General features: G+C 61.4%; 1 protein-coding gene across 1 annotated transcript; it reads right to left on the bottom strand.

Annotated features, from left to right (window-relative positions):
• Positions 1–512: 512 nt before the first annotated feature.
• On the bottom strand, positions 513–16,221 carry LOC132006420 (uncharacterized). The gene is made up of 12 exons (XM_059384201.1): positions 16,010–16,221; positions 15,024–15,062; positions 14,864–14,924; positions 14,201–14,381; positions 12,704–12,927; positions 11,765–12,008; positions 10,590–10,855; positions 9,370–10,292; positions 9,060–9,214; positions 8,592–8,761; positions 8,083–8,255; positions 513–3,271 (listed from the first exon to the last, which is right to left on the bottom strand). The coding sequence occupies exons 4-8, from the start codon at positions 14,379–14,381 to the stop codon at positions 10,284–10,286; spliced, it is 924 nt and encodes a 307-aa protein (XP_059240184.1). The 5' UTR covers positions 14,864–14,924; positions 15,024–15,062; positions 16,010–16,221; the 3' UTR covers positions 513–3,271; positions 8,083–8,255; positions 8,592–8,761; positions 9,060–9,214; positions 9,370–10,283.
• Between the last annotated feature and the right edge of the window lie 977 nt (positions 16,222–17,198).

Here is a 17,198-nt window from a genome sequence, read left to right as displayed (position 1 = left end):
GCGGGGTGCCGCTGCTCTGCTCCGTCCTGTGGACCCCCCAGAATCCGGATGTTTAATCCTGACCCCGCAGTGTGCTCGTGTCAGGGTGGAGGGCCTTTGGCAGGGACCAGGTCAAGGGCTCCAGAGGGCTCCTAGCCCCTCCTCCACTAGAGGACACGGGGAAGAGGCCTTCACTGCGCAGCAGGTCAAGTCCCGAGAAGCCCCAGCCGCGTGCGCGACAGCAGCCCGGACGCACTAGAAGGGCCCGAGTCCCGACAGCCCCTCCCGGTCACTCGACCTGTGACCCACCTGCCCCGGGCAGTGCCCCCAGTCATCCCCGCTGGATCACCCCGTCCCGCCGGTGCACCGTCCTCAGCAGGAGCCCCAAGTCCCGCCGGGCCCAGTGGCAGGTGGCGAGGGTGGGGCGCGGCCCGGCTCGGGGCTTGGCTCCCGGGCCCCTCGCTGTTCTCGACCCTGGGCTGGAGAACGCTCTGCCGCGCTGACTGGGCTACGAAGCCAACGTGAGGCTACTTGAAAGCATTAATTCGTTAAAAATAACATCCGTCACACGTTAACAGTTTATTTCACGAAAAATAACTTTTCTAAAACCACAGCTTCGTGAGCAAACTGCCGTCACCTCCGCCACTCTGTCACCGTCCTGCGGCTCCTGCTGTCCCTGCGCCGGCCCGGCCCGGCGGCGGCAGTCCCCGGAACACCAGACCGCGAGGGCCCACGTGCAGACGGTGCACAACGCCCGAGTCTCTCGGGGACGGAGCTGCGGTCGCGCGGTGTTCAAGATCCCATGGGGGACATCAGAGGCCGGCAGCACTCTGGGCTGGGCTGCCGGTGAGCACAGATGTGGCTGGAACCCGAGGGACAGGTGAGCTCGTCCACGGACAGAACATGACAGCGGAGAGGTTCTGAGGATCAAGAGGCCGACAGAAAAGAGGGAGAAAGGCAGGAGGGCTCCCTGTAGGCAGTGGCTCTGGAAGTGATTACTCAGCCCTGGCTGGGTAGGGGCTGGGGGAGGTTGGGGGCCTGGGGGTGGGGTGAACAGGGGAGGGACGGCTGGCGCGGGCCTGGCTGGCACGGGGCTGAGCAGAACAGGACGGGAGGAAGCAGAGGAACCTTCTCCTGAAGGTTTTCCTGCAAAGAGGAAGTGGCCGCTGCAAAGGGACAGGCCACGTAAGGACACTTGGAGGACAGGAGCTGTCACTGCCCGCTGGCTGCTGACTGGTGTCCTCCGGTGGGGAGGGAAGATGGCCCTGCGCGACCCCGTGTGCAGCGGGAACAGGTGAACGCAGCGGCTGCAGGTTCAAGGCCAGCATGAGCGGCCCCTCCGATGGTGAGAGCTGGACGTTCCCTGTGGAGGCCTTTGGGTATCTGTTGTCTCCAAACTCCAAAGGCAGCGTGGCCCCAGGAAAGGCCTGGATCACCAGGCGGCGGGCCAGCGAGGGTGTGACCGAGCATTAGGGAAGACACGCCGGCAAGCGTGAGGACCGCACATAGCTGGGACCCCTCCCTGGGCTCAGCCCCTGGCTCTCCCCGCATGTGCTCTTACGGGGTCACCCAGATCTGCCAAACCTGTCCTCCCCAAAAACACTACGTTCCCAGCACCTGGTAATACTTGTTGGGCTACGTGCTCTGTGCCCGTTACACGAGGTCAGGTGGGATCCGTAGCCACGAGGTACGTGGACCTCCAGCATGTGTACACACGTGCACACGCTGACAGGCTTCCAGTTGTGGGGCTCCCGTCCTGTGCTCCGGAGAGACCACACGACACGCACCGCTGGGCCCTGCCGGGGGAATGGCCAGCACGTACCACCCCCCCCCAGGGATCGTGATCTCCCAGTGGCACCCTGGATGTCTCAGGCGGCCTCATGCCTAGGCTGGAGGACTGAGGCGCGGGGCCAGGCCATCTGCTGGTGCATCTGGGGGAGTCGGCCCGGGTCCCCACCGGCCTCACGGAGCTTCGGGACAGTTCGAGGGGGGTTTGCGCCGTGTGCCCCTTGTGGTGCAGCCTGCTGCGCTGTGGCTGGGGGTCACCTGTGGACCACACAGAAGTCCCCGAGGTCTGTGATGGCTTCACACGGCCACAGACTACGCTTACGGGTTTATGAATTGCAGGAATTTAGTCCTATTGCTTTTTCTTGCAGAATTCTGCAGTAAAAGCAAAATCACGGCAAACAGTAACTGCAGCCGCCGACTGCTAGTACTGGCCGTAACCGCGGTGAAACACGTGACGTGAAACGTACTCTCGTAGCCATTTTCAGGTGGATAGGCCAGGGGCACGGAGCAGGCACTCTGGGGCCCACGGTTGCCACCGCCCACCCCGGGACGCGGTCCTCTTCCAGCCCAGCCGTCGGTGCCCGCGAGTCCCTGACTCTCCCCCCCTGCCCTGTGCCCAGGGCACAGGGAGCTGGGCTCCACTGGGCTATACTGGGCTCCAGTGGGCTGGGCTGTACGGAACTGGGCCCTCTTGGGTTGTACTGGTCTGAAGTCCCTGGGTCTGGCACTCGCCGCGCCTGCACACGACCTCACAGAGGGCTCCCTTGGGCTTTCCACAGCTCGGTGAGGCCGGCAGTTGGCGTGGAGGAAAGGCCCCAGCAAGCTCCACAGGGAGAGGAAGTGAGACCACCTCCAGGGGCGCAGCACCGAGGCACCAGGAGGAAGAGGCCACATGCACCTGTCCAGAGACACCGTCCCTCCCAGGAACAGAGCCAGACGGAGCCCCTGTCCCTAACACCAGGCCACGGTGCAGCTGGGAAGCTGGAGACGTTCCAGGCAGGTGGGTATCTCCTGCGCTGGTTCCGGGAACAGGTATGCTAGGGGGCCACAATGGCCCCCGAACTGGGGTCTCAAACTGAGGGAGGAAGAAGGCCACGCTGGGGGACGGGGACCAGAGTGGGAGGAAGCCATGGGCCAGGGCGTGCCCGACACCTGGTGCGGGTGACCGCAGGGGCCGCCCAGCTCGTGGAGCTCGTGGCCATGCGGGGGCCTGGCAAGGCGCGAGGGCAGGGGATCTGTCTCCCCCCGGCCCCCGTGGGAGCGGGGAGGTGCACCTGCAGCGGGGCCAGGAGCACAGCCCCGGGCTTCAGCTGAGGGAACTGAGAAGACAGTAGAGAGAATCCAGACGCTGGAGAACGGCCGAAGGCTCTGCCACGTTTGGGGGTGAAGAGAAGGCGTCCTCCGATGGACGAACGTGAGGCCGCGAACAGCCGGGCCGGGGGGACCGTCAGGAACACGCAGGTACCACACGGCACTTGGGAACGCATCAGGCAAAACCTGACAACTGTACAGAGAAAAACACAAGCTGGCAGCTGCGGCTGGAGGAAACATCGCAGGGAAACGAAGTCGTAAACACATTTGTAAGGCTGAGCTGTCAGACCTACGTGGGCTCCGCATCCAGCAGAGACAACGACTCCGATTCCTAAAGACGTACGCGGGCTGTTTATAAACCGGACCCCGTGTCGAGAAGCCTGCATTTAGCAACGAAGGAAACCCAGTAAGCGCGAAGCAGCCAAGGGATCACACCCTCGCTTGCGCAGGACAGTGATTTCCAACATAAACACCAACAGGACATTGCTGTAAAAACACCACATCTGGGGAAAAAATACTATTACTAAATAACACTGGGGCCTCAAAGTAAAAACCTTACAGGGTTAAAAAATATTTAGAATTGAATGAAAATGAAAACAGAAACGTCAACACAAAGATAGAGCAGTTCTTCAAGGAAATTCTGTAATGTCAAAGTGCAGAAAACAAGAAAACTGCAAAAAAAACCCCACAAATATTCAATACAAACATTTAGAAAGAAGAAACTGAATTAAGTCAAAGTCACAGGAAATAGTAACAGAAATGTTACTGAGAAAGTGAAAGGGTTAACAACAGAAAACTCCTGCTTCTTGGAAGCTCTACTCATGTGAACAGACCCTGAGCAACAGCGTCAACACCAGAAAACAGGGGTCGGGGGCTTAAGTGTCCACCTTTGGCTCAAGTCACGATCCCCGGGTCCTGGGAAGGGTCCTTCCCCTGCTCCGTGGGGAGCCTGCTTCTCCCTCTGCCTCTGCTTGTGTTCCTCTCTCTCCCTGTCAAATAAAAATCTTTATTTTTTATTATTTTAAGATTTTACTTATTTATCTGACAGAGAAAGAAACAGCGAGAGCAGGAACACGAGCAGGGGCAGAGGGGAAGCAGGCTTCCTGCCGCGCAGAGAGCCCGAGGCAGGACTCCGTTCCAGGGCCCTGAGATCATGACCCGAGGCCAAGGCAGATGCCTAAGGACTGAGCCACCCCGGCGACCCTCAAACAAAAATCTTAAAAAAACAAAACAACAACCAGACAAGAAAATGCAAATAAAATATACAACACCCCTGACAACTACAGATGTTAGATTTGCCAAAACAAGAACAATGTATTTTAAAGTCACAAATCGATGAGAAAATGCAGATGAAAGGCATTTTTTTGGAAACACAAACGCTACAGCTGCAGCAAGAACGAGACAGAGAAGCTGCAGCCACTGCACAGAGCAGCGCAAAGGGAGTGAGGTGGCCCTTTCCCGAGGGGCGACGCGCCGTGATTGCGCAGGGGGAGGCGCGCCGCCCAGGAGCGCAGGGGAAGGCGTCTGGTTCAAAGAGGGGCCGGAAAATGGAGTAAGAACAGGGACAGACTCGGAGGGAGGCAGGGGCCATGCAGGAGGACAGACAGGCAGACGGGGAAGACGGACGCAACCACGCCGCACACACCAACAGTCTCCGTAAAGTCAGACGCACCATGGCTGCCTGGGGCCCACGTGCTCCTTAGGCCGGAAGAGAGCACGACCCTGTGCTCACTGCGCCAGGGACACACCCGGGAAGGCGCCCGATGGGCAGTTACCCGAGCTCGGCGGCGGCAGCGGCCCCAGCCCAGCCCGAGGCTGGGTCGGTGGCTGCAAAGGAACGGGAGGCTGATCCGAGGGAGACCGGACAGTGACGTGGCCACGTCTCGGTGGTCACCCAGCAGCCGGGACCACGAGAACACAGAGGACTGGCCACACCGCCGCCAACCTTGCCTCCGTGGTGACTGCCCTGCGCAAGGATGGATTTTTACCGTAAGTTAAGCTCCCACCGACCCCTACGAGTCCCCCTGCGGCGATTACCTGGGAAAACCGGCAGGTGCACACGGAGGGGCTGTCGTGGCGACCGCGTGACCGAGAGCCGGAAACTTTCCGTGACCCAGCACCTGCGAGCGGCAGCCAGCGTGCAGGCCGAGCGAGGCCCACGCCACAGCGGGGTGCAGAGACCCAGCGCTGTGCGCTCCTGAGACCCGGTCTGTGCACAGAGCCCACACACGGGCTGGAGGAGCCAGGCCCCAGGGACAGAGCCTGCAGTGCGGCTGCGGGACGTTCTAGAACAGGCAAAGCCGGTCTGAGCTGGAATGTGCAGCGGTTGCTGCACTGGCCTCTGGGGACACAGGGCACTCGAGGGCAGGACCTGCGGTGTTCAAGCTCAGTGACGGCCCGTGGGAGGGCCGCGGCCTTTCTCTACACAGACTGGCCATCAGAAAGTACGTGGGACCCGATGGCGACCTTGGGTGCCCGGGCTCTGCGCTGCGGTATGGCCTGGCCAAGGCGCAAAGCAAACTCACGGGAATAGCATGGACGGAGGGTTGGCGGGACAGGCCGGAACTCTGCAGAGAGATGGTCCGTGGACACCAGATACGCAGACCAGACCGACCGACGGGGCCCCGTGGACAGTCCGGACACACAAGCACAAGTGAACGCTGTCCGTGTTCCCGGGGAAGTTACTAACCAGCTGCTCAGGGAGGGCAGGGGGAGCTCCCCTCTCCGTGGGGACAGACTCAGAGCTGGCCAGGGTCCCCGCCCGGGGTACACGTGGAGAAGCTTCTGGAGAATTCTAGCTCCCACCACTGCAGAGCGGAAACAGGCCCCGTCTGCATCCCTGATCCAAGAAGCCACGCACACAGGAAAGAGCTGCTCACCCCGCCAAGTCTTGGGTGGTTTGCGGCCCTGAAATACCAGAAGACCCACTCGCACCACAAACAAGGGTGCGTCCCGGGGCACGGGGAAGAGAAAACTACAGGACGAACAGCCGATGACAAGGGTGGCGTCTCTGGGACACAGGATGGGGAAACCCCCCAGTCGCCAGCAGCATAACCCACGAGATCCGTGAACTGGATTAGACCGTGTGAACGTTTATGCTCAATGAGGCAAACCGTGAAACGAACAAGGGAAAGACCGAACGAGGAGATGCGCAGTTAAAGACTCAGTGCCTCGGAGAGCCCAGAAACCTCAGCAAATCGACGTTCAAAAAAGGAACAGGAATTCTAGCTGAAAACCAGGCAAATAACCTTATGATGGGCACAAACGGACCCCCAAAATGTCCCCATCCTAACCCCCTGGGGCTTGCACAGGTGTCCCCATCGTGGGGAAGGGGCTCTGCCGCGGTGTCCAGCGACCTGGCCCCAAGCACCAGGTGGATCCAAGGTGCACACACACCCTTGGAGGTGGGAGGCCTGCCCCTGCGGATTCTGGGAAGAGGGCCCGGGACCGGGGGAGCACTGAGTGGGGCAAGGGCCATGCAGCGCACCCTGTGGGCAGGGGACGAGCCCGCCCGATGGTCGGCAGCAAGGGGTCTCTGTCCCACCACGGCAAGCGGCTGACTTCGCCAGCAACTCAAGGGTCCTCCCCCACGGCCACCACGGATGACCCCGGCTCTGCCAACACCAGGTTTTGGCCCCTTGAGACCCGCCCTGGACAGCAGAGCTTCGGGACCACGGAGAGCAGGCCTGTGCTGCTCGACACGCGGAGGAACAGCAGCAACAGGACCCCGACACTGGTCCGGAGCTACCGGCCCGGCAGACTCGCTCTGTCGTTAGGAGTCCGAGAAGTAGCGGCAGCACGTGACACGGGTCCCCGGCCTCCCGCACGCTGGGCAAGAGTTCAACATCTCAACCGCGCCAACCCTTCTTGTGAGCTGTCAGGCAGAAAGCAGCCAAATCCAGAGTTTGCTACCACCGACCCAGGCTTCCCGCCTCTGCAGACCCCTGGACGCCGTCCCCGCTCTGGGGTCCGGAACAGGCGGAGGGGCCTGGAGGCCCCAGTGGGGATCGCACGCTGGATGCCAGGCGGGGCTCCGGACCAGTGGAACGTCCTCACGGCTACTCGGATGCATCGTGAAGCAGGTCCCGAGGGGAAAAAACACCCAGTATCTGCACCGACCACCACGGACACGATCTGACCATCACCTGTTTGCAAGCACCTGTTCTGTGAGGCTCGCGTCTGCCACGGCAGGCGTCCTGAGCACCGCCCCGGGCAGCACCACCCAGTGCCTGGGCCAGTCCCCAGGCCCACTGTCTGCATCCCTTAGTCTGGAGAAACCACCCACTCCCAGAGCAGGACGGGGCAGGCCGGGACCCGACTGCCGCCTCCAGCAGGTGCGGAGCCGGCCTCCACCGCAGCAACACGGTGGGAAGCCCGTGCTCCCCGCAGTCTGTGCTTCTGGCGGGGCCCTCCGCCTGCCGTGCTGGCCGTGGACTGCGGACACCCTCACGGCTGCTCTCCTGCCTCTCGCTACCCCCCACCCCGCCCCACCTCCTGTGTTGGCCACACGGGCTCCTGCCCCCACGTCCTGTCTCGGAGGCTGCCTGTCTTGGAGGCTGTCTCACTGGGGACAGAAGCAACTCGCTGGGAGACCGGGGAGTGGCAGTGACAGGGGGACTCTGACGGGGGCCACCAGGGACGTGGCACCCATGGCCCGAGAGTGTGACGGGCTCTATCCCTCACCGGATGTCTGAGAACAGAGACAAACCTCTAGCTGTTCTCCCTCAGGAAGGGGCCCAGGAGGAGGCCGCTGGCTTCAGTGTGAACTTTTAACGGAAAATGAGGACTTTGTAAAGCGCGTGCGTTAACTCTGTCCCCAGAGCCCCTCCGAGGCAGCCTGCCCAGCCTGCAGTGAACAACCAGCCCACGGGGCCGGGGGTCACACGGCCACTCGTTTCAGTCTCCTGCTGACGCAGAGGCACGAGGCCTGGGCCGGGAACCATGTGGCCTGGATGCTGAAGGTGACAGAGCTGGTATTATCCCCAGGACGGTCAGAACACCCACCCACGAGGTGACCGTGTTGAGACAGCTAACACGTCACGGACTGGGTTTGGTTTCCCAGATCCTGCATTTCACGCCAGACGCCTCAGAACACCTTGCTGCCCCGGCGCCGAGAACGACGAGGACGACTATCGGCTCCCAGCTCTGTGCTCGGCTGGGCGGACCCCGAAGCCCTCCTGGAAAATCAGAAATCTGATTGAGTCACTTCAGAAACATGTGAGCCCTTACACACACACACATACACAAAATCTACAAAAACTGGTAGCTTAGATGAAATGAGTAATTTTCTAGGAAAAAAAAAAATTTCTAGGAAAACAAAGAAAAACAACCAAGATCAACCCCAACAGAGTCCAAAAGCTTAAAGAGACCAATTTCCAGAGAAGAAAGTCAGAAATTCATCAGGGAGCTCCCCACCACACGATGGTTTCATGAAAGACCTACCACATTTGCAAAGCCTGTAGAGAGCAGAGTTCAGTTTGCTTTTAGCAAGCACATAAGCACGTACAGCATACCGAGAACTGACACAGATGGGGTGCCGGGGGCTCCGTTGGTGAAGCGACGGCCTTCAACTGAGGTCATGATCTCTGGGTCCTGGGATCGAGTCCCACATCCGGCTCCTTGCTTGGCAGGGAGCCTGCTGGGCCCTCTCCGTCTGCCTCTCCCCCTGCTGTGCTCTCTTGCACTGTCAAATAAATAAAATCTTTAAAAACACACACACACACACACAAAACAAAAAACTGATACAGACAAACATCCATACGTAGAAGACAATTTTAGATCAGTCTCGCTTATGAACATTAATGTAAATTTCAAAATACTGGCCAAGAGATCCCAGCAATCAGAGAATCATGGCCAACAACACGTAAGGATGGTTCGATCCCGGGAAATCTCTCAATATCCTATGATGAGTCTAAAATAAACTATGCAACGACCTCCACAGACGCGCCAGAGAAAAAGGAGAACCTAACAAAATCCAGCACCGTTGTGATGACAAGTGCTTCGGGTGACCGAGGGGCATGAGCGCTCTCCAGTGTGGGGTCGGCCCCGACAGAGGCCGGCATGTCCGGACGGGGCCCTCCTGAGGGATGCCCGCGGCTTCCCCGTGGTCTCTGCTGCTGCATGTCGGTCAGCGTCACTACACAAGGGAAACACAACCACAGGCCTGAATGTCAGAAACAAAGTGAAAGTACCTCTGTGTGCAGCTGACAGCAGAGTACTACGCTGGGGAAGTCCAGATGATCTATGAGAAACGAACTCAGAACAAATCCGCAAGTTCGGACAGAAGCTAACCTGCGAACAGCAGTCACCGTCACGTGCAGACACAGTGACCCCGTGGCGGGGGAGAGGAGGGGAGAGCACACGGACGACAGGAAGGAAAGAGTCAGCAGCTTGCAAGCAGACGTACCCAGACGGGTCTGACACCTGTGTGAGGAGACACAGAAAAGCTCCCGGGCGCACGGACACGCAGACAAGGTCACTGTCCTCCAACCGGCCTCGCAGGGAGCAAGGGCTCTCTGGGCCGGCCACTCCTGGTGTGAAGCCGAGTCCGGTGAATCTGGGCTCACAAACGGGGTTTTAACGTGCCGTGTCTCAGACGGTCAGCTACGCAGCCACAAGCAACCAGACGGTGGACGTGAGTACACGGGCAGGCTCCCACGGTCACTGGGTGTGGCTTCGGAGTCACCAGATGTCAGGGCTCCAAGCTGCCGTGCGACATTCACGGGGTCTCCGTAAAGGACCAGGGCACGTACGCAGAGCACGCGACACACTCCAGCGAAGCACGTTGCTCAGCTCACCAGCCAGACGGCGCACAGAGCGCAGACGCAGCCCAGTGTGGACGGACACACGTCCTCTCCAGCCGGTACACAAGACGGACACTGTAGCACACGGTGCCGGGCCGGCCGGCGCGCTGTGTGGAGAGACGAGATCAGATCTGTGCGGGAGCGAACTCTCCACGGCCCGAGACTGCGGCGGGAAGCGATGAGGCTGGCTCTTCCACGGCCTGGTGGACCAGACGCTCGTCCCACCACGGGTCCGGACGCGACGGGAGCCTGAGCCTTGCAACTCAGAAACTTGCGCACGGCCAAGCAGGACACCCTCTCTCCACGGAACGACGAATGACAGATGGAGCGAAGGGACCACATCGTGGAGGCCAAGGCTAGACCAGATCCCTGATGTACGACGCATTTAAAGCCGCAAACCGGTTAATGATCCTGTGGAAAACAAACAGGCAAAAGACCCGAACAGACGACTTAGACCGCATGTATATAAACACGCATTACACACAGGGGGACGTTCAGCCTCATTCACACGTGAGAGGTGCTGATGACGCCGTGTCTGAGACACCGTTCACCGGTCACAAAGCTGCCGGGTCGCCGTGGGGACGGTCGCACACAGCTTGGCTTGGGGACGGGGATCTGGGCCGCCCACTCTGCACAGGCACGTGCGGCCACCTCCCACCCAGCGGACCTCCGAAGGCCTCCCGGACTACGACCAGGCACGTTACTCACGGACACGTCGTCTATCGTTGCGACAGACGGCAGCAGTGGAAGGCCCGGTGCGAGCAGCCGAGAAACTCCGTGATCGTGGCTGGGCCAACGGGTATCCGCCGCCCCCGAACGGAGGGGACCGATCCGGGAAAGGAGCGAGGGTCCGTGGGGCAGAGCAGGACGGGCAGCAAGCAACGGAAGGCACCTGCCGGCTTCTGACGAACACGTAGACGCGCTCTCTGATCCCAGGTGGAAACACCGGCCCAGCTGTACAGAGCTGGCAAAAGCTACAGTAAGACAGTGGGACAGATGCACGGATAAACAACAGAACCGAGAATCCAGAACGAACCTTGCAACTGAAGTCTGTTCACTTTTGACAAAGATGCCAAAATCGTTCAACAAGGAAAGAATCATCTTTCCAACAAAGCGGGGAACACGCGTCTGCAGGAGGCAGGCGGGCCCTGCCAAACTCCTCACACACGGGTTACCTCAAAATGGACCAAACACCTCAGCGTAAGAGCCGACACTATAAACCTCCCGGAAGGAAATAAATAGACGGAAATTGTGACCTTGGGTTTGGCAAAGCCTTCCTAAACACCGAGAGTACACGACGAGAAAAATAAAGGCTTTTGTGCTTCAAAGGGCACCATCATAACCCAGAGACAGGAGGAAATATTTACGAATCTTACGTCTGGGAAGGGCACGTACGCAGAGCATGCAGACTGCCGAGAGCCCGAGGACAGGACTAAGCATGCAAGAACACAGTCAGAGAAGAACAGAGAAGGGCACCTGGCTGGCTCGGTCAGGGACCTGTGCGACTCTTGACAGTCGGGTCACCATCTCAGGGGCTTGAGTTCAAGCCCCAAGTTGGGCTCGGCCCGGGCATCGAGCCCACTTAAAAAAACAAAAAATGAAACAGACCATAAGTAGGCACTTCTCCAGGGCAGATATACAAATGTCAATGAGCCAATGAATGGATGATTAACCGCCAGGGAAAGGAAAGTCACGGGCATCACGAGATCACTGGGCGCCCACCAGAATGGCTCCAGCGAGGCAGGCCGATGAGGCCCAGGCCAGGGGGAGCCTGGAGCCTCACCGCTGCTGGGGGGGCACAGCTGGTGTGCCCGCTCCCAGGAGCCGTCCTGGACTTCTGCACAGAGACACCGTGTCCCAGCAGGTCCGTCCCCCGCTCACACCTGAGAGGAGGGAGACCACGTGTCCACGCGAGAATGTGCGCAGGAGATCGCGGCGGTGTCGTCCACTACGGCGGGCAGGTGGGCCACCCCCGAAGGGCAGAAACGTGCTCCACCCACAGAAGATAAGCTCCCTGGCCCTAACAGCGACGCCGCGTGGCCACACGGACGAGTCCAGAAGCCTCGTGCCCTGTGAAGGACGCCGCTCACAGAACACCACCGGCCGCCTCCAGAACTGGCCACCCACCTGCGGACAGAGAGTAGATTCTCGGTTGCTGTGGCCGGGGGCCCACCAGTGGTCACAGGCAGCAGCTCCTGACGGTGTGGGGTTGCTCTGGGCGAGGACGGCGCTCGAATGCAGACATGGTGATGGCCGCACGGTCCTGTGAACACGACAGCCCCGAGACTCACACTTGAAATGCGTGCGTTGAACGGGACATGAGCTGCGGCTCAAGACGGCTGGGAACGCAAATGGAATCAGCTCCCGACGAGGGGGGGGGGGGGCGGGGTGGGGGGGGGGGAGCGGAGGAAGGCCACCGCCCAGCACAGGGTTGGCACCGGAGCCATGACCGTGTTCTACTGATCCGAGCAGCAAAATCAAGCCAAGGCCTCGAGGAGACTCACAGACCGCGAGCAAACACACGAAGCCGACGGTCTGTTCCCCTCTGAGGTCGCGTCAGTCCCCACACCGCCCGTCGCCCGTTGCTGAGGTCATCCGCGTCCCGGGTGCAGTGTGCGCGTAGAGCACCCGGGGCTCCGAGCCGTCCGCGCCGGCCTTGGTACCCGCACTAGCTCACCCAGCCCCCCGCCCCTCCCCAGACTCCACAGTCTCTCACGGCTCAGCCCCCTCCGACCCCCTTCCCCTGTGGTCCTCCGCGCTGCTCCTCATGCCCCACTAGTGAGTGACACCGTGTGAGCACGGACTGCCCCTGCTTGACTTACCTCACCAGGCCCGTCCGTGTCGATGCAAACGCAGGCGTTCATCCTGACGGCGGAGTCCCCCCCCACTGCGTACGCGGACCACATCTTCTCTGTCTGCGTCTGCTGAAGGGCATCTCGGCTCTCTCCACAGCTCGGCTCTACCCGAAACGACAGGTGCTGGCGAGGACGCGGAGCAAGGGGAGCCTCCTGCACGGCTGGTGGGGATGCGAGCTGGTGCGGCCGCTCTGCGAAACAGCACGGAGGTTCCTCAGAAAGTTGAACGTAGAGCTACTCTACGACCCAGCATCGCACTACTGGGTATTCGTCCTAAAGATACAAACGTAGTGATCCGAAGGGGCACGTGCTCCCGAATGTTCACAGCAGCAATGGCCAGTGGCCAACTGTTCTCCAGAGAAGGACTCGACCGTGGCGTGGGGAGCGGGTCTGGATCTGGCCGCTCTCGGGGAGACGCCCTCAGGCTGAGGCGCAGAACACAAGCTGCCACCCTGCGGCAGGGGTGCTCGGGCAGCCCCATAGATGAAGCGATCCAGAGCCTGGTTCATACACACGGAAGGTTGGAGCGCGTGTCACTGCCGATGCCCGAGATGGGGCAGGGCCGGCTACAGGCAGGAGAGTCCGACGTCGGGACGGGCTGCGCACGACCAGCGCATCTCAACGGCTCGTTTCCACGCACCAGCCCTCACTGAGAAGGAGCACGTCCTTGAAGGGACAGTGGAGGCCAGCGCAGGGACAGCACACAGAGGGGACACTGGGGAAGTGCGCAGTGGTCGGAAGCAAGGGGAGGGGCCGGCGTGAGCTGCAGCCGCCTCACAGATCGGGGGCGCCCTGAGCCTCGGACGTACCACGACGTTCAGTGGTTCTGGCTCTTGTGACCACGGTCAGAGCACAAGGACTCTAGGACCTCACACTAGTCACTAACGTGAATGGGGGGGGGGGAGGCTCGTCCTGACAACGGACGCAGAAGGAGAGATGGCGTGTGAGGAGGGCCGGCTGGCCGGCGGCACAAGCGGGCCCCGGAGAGCAGGTTCCGCGAGCGTCGGCGGCCTGTGCTGTGCAGACACGGGCTTACAGGCCTCCCATCCCTCCCCACACGACCCACTGTGGCGGACAACACAGCAGACTCCTCCCCGCTGAGGGACGGTCCGAGCACAGGGGGCTGTCATCCCTCACGGTGTCACCTATCAGCTCCGGGGAAAGCGACGTGTAGGGACTCGGGCAGGAGGGAGGAGAGAGGCTCTTTCCCGGCTCTTCTCTGGTCTGACCTCAGCGCGGAGAGTGTGGAGTCCGGGGTCCCCGCAGAGCCCCCTGCCATCAAGAGACGTAATTTTGAAAAAGTTCTAGTCCCACGTCGGAAACGTCCTCCCCCAAGGGCTAAATACACCTGTTCCCTTGAGCCCCAGACAGAAGACCGTGAACACACAGTGGGCTGAACACGGTGTCCCTCTAGCGGACCCTCCGTCACGACGGTGGCTCTAGGGCTCACCCGGTCTGTCTCACCTGAGAAGCCGTCCGGATGCAGGTGGCCTGGACTGTTTGGGAGGCCGCGTGCCCCGCCGTCCCTGGTCCTTGTGCTGTCCCCCCTGTGACGAGGACCAAGACGGCCCCCCGCAGGCCAGCAGGAGGCGGGATGGGGGTGAAGGGCGTCTGCTCTCAGGCGTCGGCTCTCAGGCGTCTTCATCTGGGGAGGAAACGCACTGACTGAAGCCCGTGGTCGACCACCGTCCCCGTAACTGGCTCCAAATTAAAATGCAGAAAATCAGGGGCGCCTGGGGGGCTCAGAGGGTTAAAGCCTCTGCCTTCGGCTCAGGTCATGGTCTCGGGGCGGGGAGCCTGCTCCCCCTGCGCACGCCACCCTCTCTGCTCATTTGTGATCTCCGTCTCATAAATAAAACCTTAAAAAAAATCACTTTGGCGAGAAGCTATCTTTCTGAACTTTCCGTGTTTTAACTGACGACATGTCTCACGTCGGAGACACATGCAACTAGGAAAGATATAAGACGGGGTCCTGGCACAGGCTGCCTCCCGCCGCCAAACCCTGGCTCCGCACACAGACGGCTTCTGTGGCCCCAGGGGCCTGCACTCGCAGAAATAAAATCTCCGGGGTGGACCGAACGGACTCAGAAATTTCTCGAGCAAGAACTGAGTTACTTTAACACGAACCAAAGACACGCGGACGTGTGGCCTCTCGCTCTGGTGGTTCCGCCTTCTACTGTCTCCGTGACTGGGAGGGTTACAAGGTACAGGAAACGTGTTCCCAGGCGAATGTCCACAGGGAATTTGGAGACTGAAGACGTGGACGTTTAAAAACGGGGGGTTCTACCTCCGGGTTAATGTCTGGGGTCCTCCAGCTGCTCTGGGACTGCAGGCGTAAAACACCGAAATAACGCGAAACCCAAGGGCCTGTGTTGGCGCCGGCTGCCCGAACAGGTGAGCGCCAGCCAGGAGGTGGGGAGGCCAAGGTCACGGTGCTGGCTGACCCTGAGTCTGCGGACCCCCGCTTCCGTCCCCCCCCTCCCGCCCTCACCACTGCCCAGGACGTTACTACCCCCTTCCGGATGCTAAAGGCGAGCCGTACGCCAAGCGACAGAAGACCTCTGCTCCCCTCGCTGGGCGTGCGGCACGGGGGTGAGGACCGTCCCCTCCGCGGAGAGGCGTCGGCAGCTCCAGAGGGTGTGGATCCCCTCCCCACCCATACCCCCCGACGTAGCACTCCGGCCGTCCTGAAAGGAGACTACCAGACTCTGGATGCCCTGGAGTTGATTCCAGAACATTCTACGTTCCGGGTCATCAGAAGGAAACAGGTTTCCGGATCCCTCCCACCGCCGTAGTCTGGACGAGACCCAGGACGACAACACGTGTGTCACACTCGAGCCACTGACAAAGGGGACGAGCGGTCTCAAACCCGTAAGCTCCCCCGCCAGAGCGAAGCAAACGGTCACACGGGCGTGAGCCACAGTCCGGGCGTCGTCCGCGTCGGCAGGAGGCCGGAGCCCTGGCTCTGGCCTCAGTCTGGCGGCAGCGGGCACCGGCTGCGCGTGGGCTCCGGGGTCCTACAGACGCGGCTGCTGTAGGGGGACCCCCCGCCCATCCCGCCAGCTCACGGGAACTCCACTGGGAAGGGGCAGCCGGGGGCGGGCGGGGAACACGCGCATCTGGTTCGGGGGCCCCAAGCATGGAGGTGCTCTGATCGCCGCACGGGGCGCGGCCCTCAGGCTCAAGGCCGACCCCGCTCACCCCTGCACCTCATCCTGGGAGTCGGGCTCTGTGTCCCTCCTGCCGAAGCCTGGGGTCGGGGGACCCACGCACCTGTCAGGACGTCTGGCTGGTGCCGAGCCTGGGCCGGCCCGAGCAGGAGGCTCCAGCACGGTTACAGGGTCAGGAAGGGATCCTCCGCCAGCCGGGAGCCCTGGCAGGTGACGTCTCCACCGTCCGATGGCACGAATGGAGAATGAGGCGGGCTTCTCCACTTTGCTGCTGTCCACACGCGTGTTCACTGGACGGAACGAAGGGCAGGCGGGTTCCTGGGAGGACAGAGCCATACAACGACACCTTACGTGGTGTCGCGCCATCCGACGACACGGACATCGGCACCCACAGGGCAGAGAGGCCTGAAGACTGTCCCGAGCCCTGCCAGCAGCCCAGCTTCCAGGTACTCCGGTTCCCCACCAAGAACACCCCCCACGGCCACCCGCACTGAGCCCCGTCTGGAACGATCTATTCGCACATGTTGGCGAGTACCAGCTCTCCGAAGGGACCTTCCCCACGGCCAGCTCCGGGCTCTGCGTCTGCTCGTCCCTCACCTGCTGTCCCACGCCGGGCAGTGCGGTGACGCGGACGGATGGACACAGACCCCGCCCTCAGCAACGCGGTCGTCCGGGAGCCCGGGCTGTGGCTCTGTCAGCGGGCAAGCACCTGCCGGTGGTCGTCCTGCGTCCTGAGCGGACCATTGGCAACCTCAGCTCCGACACCAGAGGAGAAAGCCCCCAGAGACGCGTGGCTGTCCCACATCTCCCAGCGGCAGGTCAGGTTCCTGATGTCCATCTGTGAAAACAGACCTGCAGGGTCCCCGGCACGGCGCCCAGCAGAGCCCCATGGCCCAGAGCTGCAGGCGTCAGCAGTATGCGGGGCACTCGGAGGGGCCCGGGGTCTACGGAGACGGGCATGGCCCCCTGCCCGCAGGGTGCTCAGGAACAGGGGAGCAGGGCAGGGAAAACGCGCTCCGCCCCCTTGGGCAGGTTTGTGTCCCCACCTTGAACACCGCAGCCTGGCGACCAGGAGAAAGTGCAGGACCGCACGCTCACCGGGGACACGTGACCTCCGCGTGAGGCCCGGCCGGAAAGCCCATGTCCTCGCTAGGGGCACACCCAGGCCAGGAGAGTCTAGCTGACGCTGCCATGCCCTCCCGACTCCCGAGACTCCAGCGCCTCCGGCTGCCGTGCGCGCCCTCCCGCGGGGGATGCGCGAGTCGCCCACGCCCGGGCCACAGGGGCCTCTC

The sequence above is a fragment of the Mustela nigripes genome, chromosome 18 (assembly GCF_022355385.1).
Source record: "Mustela nigripes isolate SB6536 chromosome 18, MUSNIG.SB6536, whole genome shotgun sequence".
Classification (NCBI taxonomy): Eukaryota; Metazoa; Chordata; class Mammalia; order Carnivora; family Mustelidae; genus Mustela; species Mustela nigripes.
This window is presented reverse-complemented; position numbering and strand designations above follow the sequence as displayed.

What these genes read in the sequence shown, in the direction of transcription:
- LOC132006420 (XM_059384201.1), bottom strand. Translation starts at nt 14,381, where the DNA reads ATGAAGACGCCTGAGAGCCGACGCCTGAGAGCAGACGCCCTTCACCCC. An exon ending in GCATCCGGACGGCTTCTCAG is followed by an intron (nt 12,928 to 14,200) that starts GTGAGACAGACC and finishes GCTGTTTCGCAG; the next exon opens with AGCGGCCGCACCAGCTCGCA. An exon ending in CGTGGTCTCCCTCCTCTCAG is followed by an intron (nt 10,856 to 11,764) that starts GTGTGAGCGGGG and finishes GTCTTACTGTAG; the next exon opens with CTTTTGCCAGCTCTGTACAG.